The sequence below is a fragment of the Mixophyes fleayi genome, chromosome 2 (genome assembly GCF_038048845.1).
Source record: "Mixophyes fleayi isolate aMixFle1 chromosome 2, aMixFle1.hap1, whole genome shotgun sequence".
NCBI classification, from domain to species: Eukaryota; Metazoa; Chordata; class Amphibia; order Anura; family Limnodynastidae; genus Mixophyes; species Mixophyes fleayi.
In genome coordinates this window covers 295,763,764-295,783,514 of record NC_134403.1, presented here as the reverse complement: position 1 = coordinate 295,783,514, position 19,751 = coordinate 295,763,764, and the positions used below count along the sequence as shown (strand labels likewise).

The window sequence follows — 19,751 nt, the reverse complement described above, 5'->3', positions numbered from 1 at the left end:
TCAAAATTCTGTGCTTTCCACGGTGTTTCAATAGTAATTGTAAAGAAAATGTGCTGTAAACTAGAGCAAGCAATCATATGTTTTGTTTCATTTGCTAACCTGCATTATAAATATGACAGACAGAATCTGATTGGCTCCTGTGGGCAACACAACATTTTCTCAGAACGTGAGCGCTTTTCTGTTAGTCTTTTCCATGTATCTCCTGTTTTGAACTAGGTTGGATAGAAAGTCATAGGGGTATATTTACTAAACTGCGGGTTTAAAAAAGTGGAGATGTTTCCTATAGCAACCAATCGGATTCTAGTTATCATTTATTTAGTACATTCTACAAAATGACAGCTAGAATCTGATTGGGTGCTATTGGCAACATCTCCACTTTTTCAAACCCGCAGTTTAGTAAATATACCCCATAGTGTCTACACTATTAGAAAGTCAAGACTTACATAAGGTGGGCAGGGACATTCCACGATGATGTAAATTGCATTACAGAGCTACACAGTGAAATCTGCTCTGCCCACTTAAAAGCCCCACCCACCTGTTCTTTTTAGATCTTTCAGAAGCAAGGTATGACAAGTAAGTTAAGTATGTCGAAAATACTGTTGACAATCAGATGATCAGAATGTTCTAGGAAAAGTGTTTTTATTTTGTAGGAGGCAGAGGTCCATAAAACAAAGTCGGACCTTAGTGGTTGGAGTGCCTCTGTTTAAATGAAAGAACTATAAATCATACCTGCCCACTCTCTCGGAATGTCCGGGAGAATCCCGAATTCCGGGTAGGTCTCCTGGACACCTGAGAGAGCAGGCTATTCTCCCACTTCTGCCCACTTCCTTGTGAAGGGATGGGAGCCTTCATGATGCGATTTGCAGTGAATCACGTCATTTTGGCATTGCTCCCTCTCAACAAAATGACACCTTCACATTCTAGCATTGCGGGGCAGCCAAAATGACGCAATTCATTGTGTCCTACCCCTTCCGTCCTCACATTTCACCTCCCTTCTAGGATCTTCCAGAGGGAAAAAGTAAAAAGTTGATAAGTATGCTATAAATACACATGCAACACTTGCAGCATTCCAGTCTCTCTTGCATGGTCACTATTTGATTCATAATTATAATTGTAAAATTATTTGTATTTTATATTGCATAGTTACAAGTCATCCTTTCATTTAATTTTCAGTTTGGATAACAATGAAGATTTTGCATTGCTTATGGACCTACAGCCATAAAATACAGTCTGACTCCTGTGACTATAAACCTGTTCAAGAAATAAGTGAAAAGACCACTGCAAGTGCCACTTCTCAAATGCAATACTTTTGATTATTTATTCTTGGTAATGAGGCTAATCACCAAAATTCTGTTGGGAAACGAAAAAGTTCAGTTCTCTTCCAATTGATAGTAATTAACTATGTCTAGAAACGCAGAAATACTCAACTTTTCCTTCTTGCTGGATCAAGAGAGGGAGGCTATTTTGGCTGTGTTACAGAGAGATGATAACTTAAAGAAAGTAGAAGATAAAAGAGTAAGGTAAGTTCAATCCCCGTTTATTTGACATAAGACACTGTGCATTATTTTCAGTGGATTTTAAGGAAAGTGCTACAATGTTTTCCATGCTATGTATATTAAAATTTTAGTCCAAGTTAGATGTATAATTTATTGTTAATGCTCACATTAGCAGAACGGTAAGTTTCCCTGGGTATAGCTGCAATGCCTCAGCCTCTGTAGGTGTTACTTGAATACGCTAACAAGCAGGAAGTAATAGTGTGTAACAGTAACATCGCAGGAGAGGGTTCTAGTACTTGTATAGCACATTTTATATATATATATATATATATATATATATGTGTGTGTGTCTGTATATACTGTATATAGGCCCGACGCTCCCATTAGGCAAGGTTAGGCAATTGCCTAGGGCGCCGGGCTCTGCAGGGCACCTCGAAATTAAAAAAAAATGACTATGGTCATTTAAAATGGAAATCCACAGGGAGGAGAGGAGGGAAGGGGCTATGAATCTTACCTGCATGAAGCTGCTCCTCTCTGCTCTGTCTCCTCCCCTCCGCTCACTGACAGTGACAGGCCGTGACGATGTCATCATCACGGCCCGACAGTGTCTGTGAGTGGAGGGGAGAAGACAGAGCAGAGAGGAGCAGCTTCATGCAGGTAAGTTAAAGAAAGACATGGGGAACTGAGGGGAGGGAAGCGCAGCGCCAATTTTGACAGGGGGGCGCCGATTTTTAAAGGGGGGGCGCCGATTTTCACACTGTGCCTTAGGCGCCAAGGACCCTAGCACCGGCGCTGACTGTATATATATATATATATATATATATGTATATATGTGTATATATGTATGTATGTATATATATCATGGCATCATGTAGTGAATAATCACACCAGTGCTAACTTTGGTCATAATGAGCAATTCTCAGACTGGTTTATAGCACTGCAGATTCAGATGGTATTTGTCAGTTGTAAACTCAGTTTGGTCATTAGAATAGCAAAACTAGTGTTCCATTTTGAAAATCAAGGCAACCACACACTTGTAGAATAATGCAAAGCTTGTGTATTTATAAACTAATACCTGAAATACTTAAACAGTTTATTCTGTACGTAACTAAATTTGTAAACAGGTATTTCTACAGCTGTTTGCTTTGCATCCCCTTGGGGCAATGTTCTAGGTAGCAGCAATGATTAATACGCATGCCGATGGGTAGGTTCATACACAGGGACATGGTATGTTTTATCTGTTATGTGCTATAAGCTGTTTCTGATGGCTGGGAGAATAAATTTTAAAATTACTTTTTAACAATGTTGCAATGAAAATTGAGGAAAAGCCTGTTCTTTATTTCTTATATGGACAGTGACAGAGGGTGTCAGTCAAATGTCAATAGGAAATTACTTGACAGTATTGTGAAGAAGATAAAAATAATAATGCTTCAGGTCAAATAGCTATACACTGTCTAACTTACACAGCCCCATAATGCCGTATATATATATATATATATATATATATATATATATATATATATATACTGTGGCACACAACCATCAGTGGATGAGGAGCCTAATCACACATCAGGCTCACTCACTGTGGACACACATCCCAACTGTCACTATTCTGGCTGCACAGTGCCAATGTGAGGGAACTAAAAGTACATCCCTAACATGACCCCATCCATTATTATGCCAGCACTCTGACGCAACATGACCATATCAGTACTGTGCCGCCTACACATGAAACCTGAATTACTCCCCCAGAGTGCCCATTCACCACTTTCACTTTCCTCCTGTGCCACATACCAATTATGATCTGATGAGAACATATTGGGAGCTTTAACAGCAATATATTTATGTCAAAGGGATGCTGCTAATTTTTTTGAAGTCACATGATATTCCCTCCTATTCCATATAGCTAAAGATGTTCTCTTTAGATTAATGCAGAGATGCACTCTTTTGGCCAAACAAATTAATATTTATCAGGCAGAACACCTGTACTGAGAAACCAGCTAATCCAGTAACAAAACAGGGACAAAAAGAAACAAAGACTAGGGGGTAAATGTATCAAAGTGCGAGTTTGCCAGCGTGTTTAAATCGCGGAAAATCGCGGGTTTACCCGCGAGTTTTGAAAAAAAAAACCTGAAATGTATCAAGCTGCGATTTTGACACTGATGTTCAAAATCGCTGGTCATCTCTGGCGATTTTGTGTGATGTATCAAGCAGCGTGTTGTATCTGGCGTGTTTTGAAGCAAACTCTCCTGAGTTTGCTAACTCCCAGTTTCAGACATTTGAGAGCTGTATAGCTGCAGTGGCAAACAGTCGGGAGTTTGATCTCTGGCGATTTTGCAAATAGCGATATGACAGAAGCACAACTCTGGCGATTTTGCATGAAATCTCAGCTTCATACATCGGCGAGTTTCAACTCTCCCGAGAAAATTGCTGTAGTTGCAAAATCGCACTTTGATACATTTACACCTAGGAATATAAGTCATAAGGGGGACTGTTGGAAATGATGGTATCACAATCACTGGGGTTTTGGGTCTTCCCTGCTGGACAGTTTCAAATTCCCACTAATAAACTTGTTGGGAGCCTTACAACTTCCCAGTGAATATAAATATGCAGCACAGCCCCAGCAAACATTAAAATTAGGCAGCTACTAATTTTCACAAAGTAGGTGAAGTGGTTTTCTGTAGGGATATTAATGCTATCTGAATGTAAATTATTTGTTCAGAAAATGTTTCCAGCTAAAAATGACAGATCATTATGCTGTTGAACAAAGGCTTTAAAATTACCAGTCACAGATCAGAGACATTTTGCTGGAATGAAACTGTGAAATGAGCTACTGAAATAATAACATTCACTGTATTTCAGCATTTGTGAGTTTAATGTTTAATTTATGTTCAGTCTGGCAGTCCTCATGTTCCATTTATCTCTTCCTGAGTCACATATGCTCGACTTTAGAAAGATGTAATATTCAGTCAAACTTAAAGTAAACGTGTTATTTAAAATATCATCTATACATAATCCCACAGTTTTAGTGTTTTCCTTCTGTTTAGTTTTACACACTAATATTCCTATAATGAACTTGAATCTTCTGTAGAATAAGAGATAACAAGTTCAGTCATATTAAACATAATCATAATAAAAATAACAATACAGAGACATTCTGTCCTATTGCTTTGTTATTTTTGAGAGTTTGAATAGTTGACCTCCCTCTCAGTCCTAATTGGTTTTGTTTGGCCAATGTGAGTTTTCCTGCATGCCAAACAGGACTATTTTTAGTTGCTCTGCAGGTGGCCTGTTACAAGCCCTGTAATTTATGCCTGCAGGTAAATATAATTGGTCAGTAGCTTTTTGAGCTTCTTGTGCACAGGTTTTCTATGTTGAGGCCTCTTTAAGAAGGAGTGCTAAACATCAAGTCCTGTTGGTAGGTGACAATAGCCATTGGTAATTGGGTACTTCCCCAACAACCAGTACTTGACGTATGAATATGTACATAGGGTTAGTCCTAGTTAAGCACCTGGATTGTAAGGAATGTTTCAGAGGTTATATCTGCAGCTTAAGGCTTATTCAAAATCACATCACTCTGGCTGATATGTGCGTGTGGTGTGGTAAGACCGCTGTAATTGCTGAAACCGCACTGTGAAAAGTGCTGGTTGCCTTGGTATTATTGATACCTGTGTCACTGTATTTTTTCAGCACAACAAGACGGGAACACTGCTTACAACATGTTTTTACATTAGGTAAAAAGCGCATAACATTGGAAAGATGTAAACTAGGGCCTGATTCATTAAGGATCTTAACTTGAGAAACTTCTTATTTCAGTCTCCTGGACAAAACCATGTTACAATGCAAGGGGTGCAAATTAGTATTTTGTTTTGCACATAAGTTAAATACTGACTGTTTTTTCATGTAGCACACAAACACTTGATAGCTTATTTGTACACTGAAATTTAAAGTTGATATTTTTGTGCTACATGAAAAACCAGTCAGTATTTAACTTATGTGCAGAACAAAATACTAATTTGCACCCCTTGCATTGTAACATGGTTTTGTCTAGGAGACTGAAATAAGAAGTTTCTCAAGTTAAGATCCTTAATAAATCAGGCCCCTAGTCTTTAGATTACTGAACAAAGACCCAGAACATTTAAATGTCCATGGTGTCCACCAAGTCCAAATCTTCCTAATATTGTTATATTTTCAATGCAGTGTGCATGAGGTTAGCATTGTACCTAAATCATTCCCAGGACATATGAACAGAGATGCAAACATGCCCATAGAAGAAGATGTGCATGCAGATTTATGCTTCACTTTGTAGCTACTGAAGACAGCTATCATATCATACATGTTTTTTCCTCCGGACCACAACACATCTCTTTCATTTACTTAAATATTCATCAGGTTTGCAAATGATAATTGTTGTATTTCATACACTATTTTTTATGGCATCTGGAACAATATTGAATACCTGTGAAAGCAGCATAAAACATGCCTATTAAATATAAATTGCTGAATGTTTTTAGTGAAAGCACAGAATAATTATTGTTACGTGGAAAATAAATCTATAATGCCCCTGCATAGAAACCCTCTTGTGCTCCGTTAATTATCTGCAATGTTAAACTCCACTTCCATGGACCCAACCTTTTCCATTGTGTAACCTGCTTTATCTATTACCTGATTACAGTACAGACCTGCGACCATGTGCGGTGGGGGTTACTGCACTGGATCAATAACAATATTAATGGAGCCAAATTCATGAGCCCTTAGAACATCATTGTAAAAAACTAAAATTTGCTAATTAAATGACTACCATGTGTTAAGAAGTCATGACATTATGGTTAGATCCCTACCTATTGTCACTTAATAGGGAAAGTGAGCCGATCGTGGTTTGGTGTGAAGCGTAATATGTATTGTATAATATGTATGTATAATTGTATAAATTATTTTGTAAAATGCATGTTTGTTATTGTAAAAATTCAGATAAAAGTATATTGTGGTGCAATTGGAGTAAGCTTAAGTTCTTGATCTAGGAATGCAGAGAGATAAATGGTGTGCTTCAGTTTTACAATATCTGTCTCTACTGACTGGATGCGGCCACTATCATTTCTTGTTTTGCTAGTGAGTGGTATGGCACAGTGTTGTGTATATATAGATACTGAGAGAAAAGAAAATTCACTGAAAATAGAAATACCTTTCTGTAACTGTTTATTAAATGTGTTTTATAAACATGTAACTGAGGCAAGAGGGAAAGTTTATTTATTAATGTAACTTTGTCAGTGACGATGTGAGATAGTGTTATGGAGAAAAACAGTAGTGTCAAGTGTGTGTTTATTTAAATTAATCCATATCCCTAATAAACAACTCAGAAACTGGTCACATGAAACAGATTCTCCACTGAATTCCTATTTGTAGTGCACCAATCACTGAAATGTAAGCAATAAAATAATATCAGGCCTTCTTATACACAATCTTATCATTTTTAGAAAATTAAAAAATGAACTAATGGAAATCAAGAAGAAAGGTGCCAACATTCATCGGCTGCGTCAGAATAGTGCCAGAATCTGTGTTCGTTGCCAGAAGTCTTTGGGGTTAATCTTCAATCGCGGAGATATTTGTCATGCATGCCAGCTTCGTGTGTGCAAAACATGTCGTGTAGTCGTTAAAGGTGCCTGGAGATGTATAATATGTGCCAAGAATGCGTAAGTATAATGGCTAGGGGCAAGTACACTTGTGATGTATATATATTTCACCTGTGAGATGACTACATCTTAAATAACCAGTGCAAATGTGTCCCCATGATGTTCATTGTTAAGATGGGTACACACTACAGATTTTCAACCAAATATTGTGTCAATCACACGATAAACATCTGTTAGCTCCGATATTGCATTATATGTACACTGCCACAAGCATGTTTTATCATACCAAAGCACATCGTATCGTTTGATTTGATTTTATAACTGACTTAAAATCACTATCAATGATGGGACTGTGTTGGGCAAATGCAGAAGTGTGTATGCACTCAGCAGTGTCGGTAGATCTGTATAGAGTGTGCAGAGTCACAATCCTTTATGCAGATGGTTGAGAGATGAAGAGCACAGATCTGAAGGTAAATCATGTAGGTATGTACACGTAAATCTGCATGCTCATCTGGGGGTAAATGTATGAATCTCCGGATTCTTCATCTCCGGCGTGTTCAGCCTCTTCAGCGCTTAAATTTAAAGCGGCGCTGCATTGTAAAGGGAAGTTTACCTTTACAATGCAGCGCCGCTTTAAATTTAAGCGCTGAAGAGGCTGAACACGCCGGAGATGAAAAATCTGGAGATTCATACATTTACCCCCAGGTCTTTCAATTGCTGGTAAAATCGTTGCAAAAATCGCATCTGCAGTCATATTCTGTAGTGTGAACCCAGCTTTAGTTAGACTCCAATTTCAAACGTAAAGGAAGTTTCAACTTGCCGGGGTACAGTACTCTTTTACACCCAATACAGAAGGAAAACATGTGCAGCCACAAAATATGTTGTAGAGTTGGTGGAACAGAAAGAAGTGTATATTGATTTGCCATGCTAAGATGAGTTTGCAGATTAAGCAGTTTTAGAAGGCACAAAATGTCAAACAGTCATTGCACTTGTTTCATTTACTTACCAGTTTTTTATTTTCAGCTACATTTTAGATGCTCTAGAGAACATGTCAAGCAATTCAAAGATGAGAGTTTGAATATTTATGTAGTAAAATTTCCATTGACCTTTTGTTTTGTTGCAAGCTTTTTTTTTTAATGTGAAGGTAAATGTTTGCCAAGTACCTCCTAAAGTATGTTTATTTATGCGTACCCATAAATGTGAGTGCTGGTTTATAATAAGTGTTTCCAAATCTAAGAAAATCAATGCCAAACCACTAATTATGCATTTAAATGTTTTTAAATACATTTTCTGTCTATTGTATATGTATTTTATGATTTACTTATAGATTTAATGTAACTTGTGTTCATGTCGGTACTGGAGAGCTGAAGGGTCTATCACATTGTCGCCCATAGGGGGACACATTGGGGGGTCCCTCATGACAGGGATCCACAGCTATCACTGTAACTGTAATCTTATGGGGCCCAGAAGAATTCAAACATGCTGCCAGCATTCATTCATTCTGCTCCCTAAGCCCCATGTTTCAGTGCTGGTCATGTGATGTTCCAGCTGTGAGGCTGCCAGAGTGCCATAGGCAAACCGAGGGGGGGTCCTAGTGCATGGAAACCCCCCCTCCAAGGCTTAGGCACTGGATAATTGAGGTGGCTGGACCCTGCTCCCGCTTCACACAGCTGTGCTTGAAAACAGTAGTGCACGCAGCATTGCCCATGTATATTATGGGGATAGGAAGAGTTGGAGAGCAGCCAAGCACTGTCTAATATTATAGCTACCCCCCCATTCATTCTGGTCACGCCCACTGGTGGCATGGTGTGGAAACCCCCCTCTACAAATCCTGTGTTTGCCCCTGATTGCTGTGCAGCAGTGTAATTTCTCAAGTGAGAAGATCACCTTCCCATCAATATGCAGTTCTGCTACATAATATAGTTCCTATAAATTTGTTTTTTAAAGTACAGTCAAAATTTTAGTTCCATCTACAGTCTGCAGATGATTTTCTGTCCTACAGTGACTGGGAATACCCAGTTCAAAGCATACCTCCCACCTGTTAGAAAACTGCCACAGTAAAATAAGTGTAGTCACAGTAATTTTAAAGTGACTGGGAGGTAAAATGCACAGTGATTCACATTTCATCTACAATCAGAGCCTGGACAGAACAAGGGATTTCTGAATCTTTGATAGTTTCTACCATTACTCTTTGATACAAATCTGAATGAAGCTCTTGCAGACTTGGTTTCAAATTAGGTAATTTAGGTTTACAAAAGTCAGACTTAAAAAGTGCATATTTTTATATGCTGATCCACACACATCTTAAGATCCATGCAGCTCGACACCATTACCATATGCTTCTGGTTTATGCCACACACATGTCACAGACACTTTCATCCCAATTGTGCCCATGTTTTTATCCACCTGTTTTATGTACAACAAACACATTCTCTATTAGCCTGACAGAATCACGCACATATCCATAGGCTCATATGCAGGTGCGTGTTTTCTGGGCATGCGAAGAACGATTTCAAATAAGGGGCCTCATTCATTAAGGAACTTAAATTAAGAAGTTTCTTATTTTTCATGTAGCACACAAATATCAACTTTAAATTTCAGGTACAAATAAGCCTACAAGTATTTTTGTGTGCTACATGAAAAAACAGTCAGTATTTAACTTATGTGCAAAACAGAAAACTAATTTTCACCCCTTGCATTGTAACATGGTTTTGTCCAGGAGACTTAAATAAGAAACTTCTTAATTTAAGTTCATTAATGAATCAAGCCCAAGATACGCTACACAAACCAGCTTAGTACTCACTCTGCATCAGCCCAATAGATTACATACCATTGCTCTTTCACTTGATGTGTTGGAAGGAAATAAACTCATCTCTCGAGGAGAGGTGGGTCCAGTATCAAAATTTGACGTGTCATCAAATTGTAAGGGGCGGCCCTGGGTGAGACCACAGCAGAGAATAGAGCCTAGTGACCATAAACCACACTTGTATTATATGTTCTTAGTTCTTAGTCCCTACTTTCAAATGATGTGGCTCCTTAAGAGTTCTTGTCTGGTGATCACCAGACTATAACACCCAAAACACTACTACTATAACACTACAAAAATCATTAAAAAGTACAGGGATGGGAATTGATCTCTCCCATACTGGTTTCAATAAACTCAGGGGTACACTCATTTGAGGCAGTATTATTCAAAATGCCTTGTATATTAGTATTATTATTATCATTCAAGTCCGTGCAAATTCTGAAAAAATTGTATTATCAGTTTGAAATGCAGATTTTATTATGGATACCTATTTGTAGGAACCTGTTTTTTGGTGGTGTTTAAAAGAAAATACACACAGTAGTTTTTAATTCACTTTCTTGCAAATTCGATAAAAAAGCACTGTTTTTGCTATTTTGGGTAGATTTTATTTACTGTGTGAGGAAGTATAAGCAAACTAATGGTATTGTCTGAAAAATCTTCTGAATTAAAGAATATTTCATTTGTGTGGGTACTGTATAAACAAATTACTGAGATTAATATTGGAATGTGACCAGTGCAAAAAGTGCCAATATAATGGTGAGAAAATCCTTGGCAGTTAAGTACTTGTCTTCCCTGGAATTAGTCTACAAGCTCATCCGGTTATTAAGCAACTAAGATGAAGAACCTGATGAGATCAGTACTTGGAAGGCTCCTGTGAGTTTCCTTGGATCGGAATCCCTGTAGTTATGTTGACTCACTGCCTTAGATGCTGCCTGCCAGTGTGACATGTCCACAAGAGTGCATAGACACTCCAAACAACTGCCCATCAGGAGTTCTCATATTAATAGGTCCCTACCTACACAATCATGTCGGTAACACGTTCATGAGCTGGCTTTCATTTAAGAAAGTGCGTCCAATCATACAGCTCTCCAAAAGATGCCCCAGAAGTGCCGCCCAATACAAGTGAATATTTAGACAACTGCATGACAAAAATTACAGTGATTGAAGGGGAGGGACCTCCAAATATGTAGAAGTCTTTGGGAATGTTGGGTATGGAGTAATCCTCTCAACTTATAAATATATAAAACCATTTTCCTACTGCAAAGTTATATTTTAAACAAAAACTAACTGCAAAATGTTTCAATATGAACAAAAAATATAATAAGTCTACAGTAATAAAAACCATGTATATTACCTGTTCTTGTAGGCAAATAAGAATAGCAACGGGGGACTGGTTTTTTGAAGAACGATCCAAGCGCTTCAAAAATTCTACAATTCTAGGAAGTGAAGTGGTCAGGAAATCTATTATGAGAAAGCCTCCAGGTATTTGTATGTCTAATTAATCACAGACAACACTTTAAATTCTTGTTTAAATTTACCAGGATTCTTAGGGTCGGTTTCCAGAGACATACAGCACTCCGATGTCCCTGGCGTGATCACAAAAATATAGGCATAATATATGCTGCTGAGGTGATTATCATATCCAGGTGCATTTTTACCTTACATATAATTGCACAATCTATTGAATTGCACATCACAAGCAGGAAATCTGCAAAATGTGTGGAAAATGTCAGTTAACAAAGAACAAATCAGCTTCTATTAACAGAAACTACATATTATCTCTCCTCAGTGCACTTTGCATTCTTTTCTTAGCATAACAGGTTCTGTTACAACATAACATTGCAAACATCTTTACCTATTAAACAGCCCCACAAATTCCATGATGGAATGAGTCATGTAACACAAATCAGGCAAAGCTTTTTCGTAACTGAAAAAATATTGAATCAAGGAAGCACAAATTATTCTTTTTGTCTTTAACCATATCTAAAAATAGTGAGCAAAATAAAATTTAAAAATATACTGTATATTTTTTTTTCCTCCCACTTCCTCCTTCACCTTCCCACAACCTCCTACTTTCCAGTCACTTTTTTAAAATAAAGTTTACTCCCCCAACATTATAACCAGTATATAATGTTGACTTGATATTATTTGAATTATGTAGAAATTTCAGTTATAGCATTATAAAGGATACCATACCCTTTGTAATACTGTTTAGATTGTAAAGATATTAGGAGTCGGCATGGGTTCCGTGCCCTGTGCTGTATTATTGAGACATATATATATATATATATATATATAGATATATATACAGACAGGTCCATAAATATTGGGACATCGACACGATTGTCATATTTTGGGCTCTATACACCACCACAATAGATTTGAAATGAAACTGACAAGATGTACTTTAACTGCAGACTTTCTGCTTTAATTTGAGGGAATTTACATCCAAATCAGGTGAACGGTGTAGGAATTACAACGGTTTCTATATGTTCCTCACACTTTTTAAGGGCCCAGAAGTAATGGGACAATCATCTCCAAAGCTATTTCATGGACATCTGTGGGCTATTCACTCGTTATTTCATCACCAATTAAGCAGGTAAAAGGTCTGGAGTTGATTCTAGGTGTGACATTTGCATTTGGAATCTGTTACTTTTGACTCTCAATATGAGATCCAAAGAGCTGTCACTATCAGTGAAGCAAGCCATCATTAGGCTGAAAAATCAAAATAAACCCATCAGAGAGATAGCAAAAACATTAGGTGTGGCCAAATCAACTGTTTGGAACATTCTTAAAATGAAAGAACGCACCAGAGAGCTCCGCAACACCATTAGACCCGGAAGACCACGGAAAACAACTGTGGTGGATGACAGAAGAATTTTTTCCCTGGGGAAAAAAAACCCTTCACAACAGTTTGCCAAATCAAGATCACTCTCCAGGAGGTAGGTGTATATGTGTCAAAGTCAACAATCAAGAGAAGTCTTCACAAGAGTGAATATAGAGTGTTCACCACAAGATGTAAACCATTTGTGAGCCACAAAAACAGGAAGACCAGATTAGAGTTTGGCAAACAACATCTAAAAAAGCCATTACAGTTCTGGAACAACATCCTATGGACAGATGAGACAAAGATCAACTTGTACCAGAGTGATGGGAAGAGAAGAGTATAGAGAAGGAAAGGAACTGCTCATGATCCAAAACATACCACCTCATCAGTGAAGCATGGTGGTGGTAGTGTCATGGCGTGGCCATGTATGGCTGCCAATGGAACTGGTTCCCTTGTATTTATTGATGATGTGACTGCTGACAAATGCAGCAGGATGAATTCTGAGGTGTTTCGGGCAATATTATCTGCTCATATTCAGTCAAATGCTTCAGAACTCATTGGACGGGGCTTCACAGTGCAGATGGACAATGACACGAAGCATACTGCAAAAGCAACCAAAGAGTTTTTTAAGACTAACAAGTAGAATGTTATGCAATGCCCAAGTCAATCACCTGACCTGAATCAGATTGAGCATGCATTTCACTTGAAGAAGACAAAATTGAAGGGAAAATGCCCCAAGAACAAGCAGGAACTGAAGACATTTGCAGTAGAGGCCTGGCAGAGCATCACTAGGGATGAAACCCAGCGTCTGGTGATGTCTATGCGTTCCAGACTTCAGGCTGTAATTGACTGCAAACGATTTGCAACAAAGTATTAAAAAGTGAAAGTTTGATGTAGGATTGTTTAGTTTGTCCCATTACTTTTGGTCCCTTAAAAAGTGGGAGGCACATATAAAAACCGATGTAATTCCTACACCGTTCACCTGATTTGGATGTAAATTCCCTCAAATTAAAGCTGAAAGTCTGCAGTTAAAGCACATTTTGTTTGTTTCATTTCAAATCCATTGTGGTGGTGTATAGAGCCCAAAATATGAGAATTGTGTCGATGTCCCAATATTTATGGAGCTGACTGTATATATATAGATAGATAGATAGATAGATATAGATATATATATTTAAAAGTCTTCCAGTGACTTTTAATATCCTTATAACCTAAAGAGCACAATTCAATGTCCCTTATAGTGATAGAGGTACAGGAAATGTAAGATAGTAGTTTATAGAGTCATGATGATTTCTATTGTATAACAGTGTTACCACATATCTACATTTTGTTGTTTTGTTTTTCGTTCTGATGAGCTATACTATAAACAAAAAAATTGAACTATAATTATCTACAATTAGACATTTCCATGAGTTTGATTCCCAGCTGTGGCCTTATCTGTGAGGAGTATGTATGTTCTCCCGTGTTTGCATGGTTTTCCCTTGGGTGCACTGGTTACCTCCCACACTCCAAAAACATACTGGTAGGTTAATTGGCTGCTATTAAATTGACGTTAGTCTCTGTAAGCTCCAGTGAGGCAGGGACTGATGTGAGTGAGTTCTCTGTACTGCACTGCGGAATTAGTCGTGCTATATAAATAGCTGTTGATGATGATGATCAGTGCATCAGTTGCACAGATATCAGTACACTGATACAGTGATACATAGAGATGTAAAATCCTTACACTGATAATAATGCATACCAATGGGTATTTGTGCAGCCACAAAATGGTTATCTTGGCTGAGAATAATCTGTTATAAATCAAATGGATTATTTTGAGGTAAATCTGAAAATCCAGATTTGACAGATAACCACCACTGTCTTTTGTGTGCAGTCATCAGCTAACCCTATTAACAGGGGCCCCGCGATCTGGCCATTTCACTTTGGGGAGGAATCTGGTCAATTTGGCTAAATTGGAATCTGACCCTGTCGCTCAGTGCCTGGACATAGCAGCAGGATTTGTTACACATGTGGCCAACGTTAGTGCCATTTAGGCTGCAGGAACTGTTTCATGTGTTGCCCCTGAATAATAGCAGCCTAGGCTGTAAAAATAAAGACCACTGGTCCTAAAAAGGAGATGGCTACTGTCGTAGATTAAAAAGTTCTGATTAGTAAATCACAGGTTTTCTATAACAACAGGCCATTAGCAGCTGCCAGTGTCAAGACATTGTCCTTAGAATTAATACATAATCTGCCAAAGCACTGACTTTTCATCTTTACACAACCTTGATGATTATTCAGCAGTGCAGGGTCAGAAATGCAAACTGTTTAATGTTTTTGTGATTCTATAGTGTCCTCTAAAATAGGGGAAGGCGGAAAATCCAGTATTGGTATAAAAGAAAATACCCCAGTGCCTGCGGAAAATGCTGAGAGCAGCGGAAAACGGTAAGTCTCATACCTAGTTTAATATATTCATCTTTTGCCTTTTTCTTTTTTGTGATGGTTGTAACAGGTTTACAGTTTGCTCATAGGTTATAGTATACAATTAATAATATATTATTTTCATACAGTTTTTTCGTTTATGTAAACTTGCCAATAAAGCTCCACAATATTAAAAATGTTACTACCGTGCCCCTAGCCAGAGCCCGGAAGCTGCTACATTTACTAGGTGGTAGCTCAGGTTTAGTACCAGTGGCAAATTAAATATAAGTAAAATTGTTTTAGCTAAACAGCGTTGCTGTTGGTGCTTACCTGAATTTAACATTAATCAGCTGGAAAAATATGACTTGCTAATATACCAAATCAAGCATCAGTACTACTGCAGTACTATCTGTATAAAATAACTAAATGCTAAACATTTTCATAAACAATTTCATGAATAATATTGGAAACATGAAATATGATTCATAACAATGATACTTTACAATGTTACAATCGAGACAGTCATAATTAGCAGTTCTGTTACTACTGGATCCCTGTCTGGCATTAATGGTTTATTTCATATCCAGCCTACATGCATTTTGTTTTAACTCAAAAAGTGTTTATTGAATTTTCCAAACAAAAAAATAATAAAGACTGTTACAGCTCAAATAACAGGTGAATAATGGTATTTGCAATAAACATAAACATAGTTAAAGATGACAAAGACAAAAACTAAAGGAGATAGGGGTAAATAACAACTTAGTGGAAGTAGGTGTGTGGGGAGGGGTGAAGGGGTGGGGGAGAGCTTCACCTGGTTCATCCCTAGGAAGGGGCTAAAAGGGGACTACTGTATAATTGACCAAAGGAGTAGAGTGCGAACCCTATCTAGACCCAGAGGGCGAGACCAGAAACAGGTGGGTGGCGTAATAATCAGACTAGGAGAACCATTTCATCAGGGAGGATGTTACCGAAGTGGAATACTTGAAACCAATAGTTTTCATAATGTAGCTGTGCTGAATTTTCAACATTATTTTGGAGAGAGGTGGAGGAGCCAATGTTGAGCAGTAGCAGCTCTAGCGTCTTTTAAGATATGGCCAGCAACATTTCTGTGATGTGCTGGAAAATCAGGAGGGTATAATTGGAGAAGAGCCAAAGAAGGTTGAGGCTTGTTGGCAGTGGAGGTAACTTATCGGATTAGCCCAAACATTTCATCCCATATTAGTCTGATTTTGGGGCACATCCAAAAGATGTAGAAGAGGGAGCCGGCTTCCACACACTCCCTCCTCAAAGCCTAGGTGTTGAGGGCCAAATCTTAAAGAGAGGTCCAATTCCCATTGTAATTGAGCTTGCAATTACCATGGTCAGGTGCAGTCAGAAGAAGCTGATTCCAAGCTGATATACAGGGCCTGATTAAGGGTTCTGGCCGCCCTAGGCTAATACGGCCGCAGCGCCCACCCCCCCCCCCCCCTCCTCCGAATATATAGGTGTATAGGAACACTCCTGAATATGAATGTTCAGGTGTATTCTCCAGCATTCAAATTTAGACAGATTGTGCCATTGTCTCTTACCTGTCCTTGCTCTTCTCTCTTGCAACTTTGTTATCCTCTCGCTGGCTTCTGGAAAGTTGGCGTCCTTTTTTGAAAATGCAAAAATGTATTATAATGCAAACCCTGAATGATTAGGCCCTTTAGTTAAAACAAAACACTCCATTATGGCCAGCTAAAAGTACCCCATTGGACAGGCATATATAAGCAATATCTGAATATTTGTTGTCAATCAAATACAAACCTCTACCAGTCCCATCTCACTAATATTTAGTATTCTAGTGATTGCTGAGACCACCCATGTGACCACCACACAATCATGAGATTCTGCCCCCCAAAGCTGCTCTATTTTTTAAATACCCCCTGCAGCCATTTTCCTTAACCACATCCCCCCCCCGCACAGCCATTTTCCTTAACCCCTGCTGCAGCCATTTTCTTTACCTCCCACCCTGCATCCATCCCCCTTGCAGCTATTTTCCTTACCTCCACTCTGCTAGCTAGCTATCCCCCCCCCGTCACATCAAAACTCCCCCAGTCACATATATCAGCCCCCCTCCTCTGCCCTCCTTCATACATATCAACCTCTCTACCTCCCTATAGATTTTCATGGCAGCCCCCCCCCCTCCCACCCTATAGATTTGTATGACAGTCCCCCTCTCCCTCCCTATACATATGCATGACAGTCCCCCCTCTCCCTCCCTATAGATATGCAGGGTAGTCCCCCCCTCCCTATAGATATGCAGGGTAGTTCCCCCCTCCCTATAGATATGGAGGGTAGTTCCCCCCCCCTTCCTATAGATATGCAGGGCAGTTCCCCCTCCCTATAGATATGCAGGGCAGTTCTCCCCCTCCCTATAGATATGCAGGGCAGTTCTCCCCCTCCTTATAGATATGCAGGGCAGTTCCCCCCCCCCTCCCTATAGATATGCAGGGCAGTTCCCCCCCTCCCTATAGATATGCAGGGCAGTTCCCCCCCTCCCTATAGATATGCAGGGCAGTTCCCCCCTCCCTAAAGATATGCAGGGCAGTTCCCCCCCCTCCCTATAGATATGCAGGGCAGTTCCCCCCCTCCCTATAAATATGCAGGGTAGTTCCCCCCCCCCCTTCCTATAGATATGCAGGGCAGTTCCCCCTCCCTATAGATATGCAGGGCAGTTCTCCCCCTCCCTATAGATATGCAGGGCAGTTCCCCCCTCCTTATAGATATGCAGGTCAGTTCCCCCCCCTCCCTATAGATATGCAGGGCAGTTCTCCCCCTCCCTATAGATATGCAGGGCAGTTCCCCCCCTCCTTATAGATATGCAGGGCAGTTCCCCCCCCCCTCCCTATAGATATGCAGGGCAGTTCCCCCCCCCTCCCTATAGATATGCAGGGCAGTTCCCCCCCTCCCTATAGATATGCAGGGCAGTTTCCCCCCCCTCCCTATAGATATGCAGGGCAGTTCCCCCCCCTCCCTATAGATATGCAGGGCAGTCCCCCCCCCCTCCCTATAGATATGCAGGGCAGTTCCCCCCCCCTCCCTATAGATATGCAGGGCAGTTCCCCCCCTCCCTATAGATATGCAGGGCAGTTCCCCCTTCACTTACCTGTAGTTGTGCCAGCGTCGCTCCTCTCCTCAGATCAGCAGATAGGAAGTGAAGACGTCCTGCTTCCTGTCTGCTGCACAGCAACAGGCAGCCTGGCGATTGGCTGTGTGTTGCTAACCACTGACCACCAATGCTTTTGATCTTCGAGCCCTCCACCCCCCCGCGGCGAACCCCCCCCCCCCCCCCCGGGGATCCCCAGCGGCAACACCCCCCCTCCCCCATCCCGAAAAAAAAAATGAATGAAGAAAAAAAAAATTAAATAAAAAAAATAATTTTTTTTAAAAAAATAAATAAATAAAATACCCACAGTGCCGCGCCCCCCGGGACCCAGCGCCCCAGGCTGCAGCCTGGTCAGCCTAGTGGTTGATCAGGCCCTGCTGATATACCCCTGGAGTGGGTACAGGAATGAATCAGAAGCTTCACTAAAGGGGGTGGGGGCAGCCTGCATGCATTTTAATCATTACCATGGTCTATAATTTACATTTGTCCATAATGCATTAATGCTAGTGGTGCAAGCACAGGGAATAGAGGGAAAAACTGTACTTGCCCTTACACTAACAGAATGGCCCCTTTACTGATTGTATTCACAGTTTAATGTAGCTTTTAATACTAGCCAAATGAAAGGGGCTTCACTGCTACTTCAATATCCTTGCTTGTATTCAGCCAGGGCCTGATAAAGAGTTCAGACCGCCCTAGGCTAATGCACTCTTGGCGGCCCTCGCCTTCCACGCCAGCCTAATACATGGTAGGTAAAACTAAACTCCGCCTTAATTTTAAATTCGGTTTTCTTTACACCCCGCCACCATTGTTTACTTTCCCATGTTTTTTGAAACACCGTTCCATTTGGCCTTTTAAAAGGGTCACCAACATGTTTAGCAATCATTTTGTTTTTAGTAAAGTCAGAAGTGTATAGCAGAACGGCCGCATAAACAAGCGCTACTGAGGCTTATCCTCAACCACCCGCCCAAGGATGACTCATTGTCTTCAGCCTTTACCATGGGACTACGTTAAGATTCAAACTTTGCTACATTTTTCTTTCATCTTTTCTTTTTACTTTGGAAATCAAGTATTCTCTTATATTTTATAATGAGTTTCAGTCTGTACTTCTCCCTGTCCAAATTTTACACCACCAAAAATTTGTCACACCCTAGTCTGCAGCCTAGTCAGACTTTTGGATAATCAGGCCCTTTATTCAACAATTGGTCCAAACATTGCTTTGTGTGTGGTCCCAAAATAATCGCTATGTCATATAATGATCTTATTAGAATTAAAGTTGGAAAATAACTGCTATAGGCCCATGTCTCTTGCCATTCTAACTGGTCTCAATGAAGCCAAAAGTGATTCAGCTCCTGTTAGAGTTCACAGTATGAGTTTCTCAGAGAGTGATTATACTTGATTTTTTTTATTGCAAACAAGGATCTCACATATATAACTAGATGCAGTGAATGGTTAAACATAAAAA

At 39.7% G+C, this 19,751-nt stretch overlaps 1 protein-coding gene across 10 annotated transcripts in view; it reads left to right on the top strand.

Annotated features, from left to right (window-relative positions):
• Window positions 1–19,751, top strand: part of SYTL5 (synaptotagmin like 5) — a 138,214-nt gene that overhangs the window by 73,141 nt on the left and 45,322 nt on the right. For 9 of the 10 annotated variants that reach the window (XM_075196446.1, XM_075196445.1, XM_075196438.1 and 6 more), the window contains exons 2-5: window positions 1,174–1,520; window positions 6,971–7,186; window positions 11,299–11,414; window positions 15,090–15,183. In XM_075196446.1, coding sequence (XP_075052547.1) covers window positions 1,402–1,520; window positions 6,971–7,186; window positions 11,299–11,414; window positions 15,090–15,183 — 545 coding nt within the window. In that variant the 5' untranslated portion in view covers window positions 1,174–1,401. The remainder of the gene's footprint in view (window positions 1–1,173; window positions 1,521–6,970; window positions 7,187–11,298; window positions 11,415–15,089; window positions 15,184–19,751) is intronic. The other variant, XM_075196444.1, reaches the window with a different exon arrangement.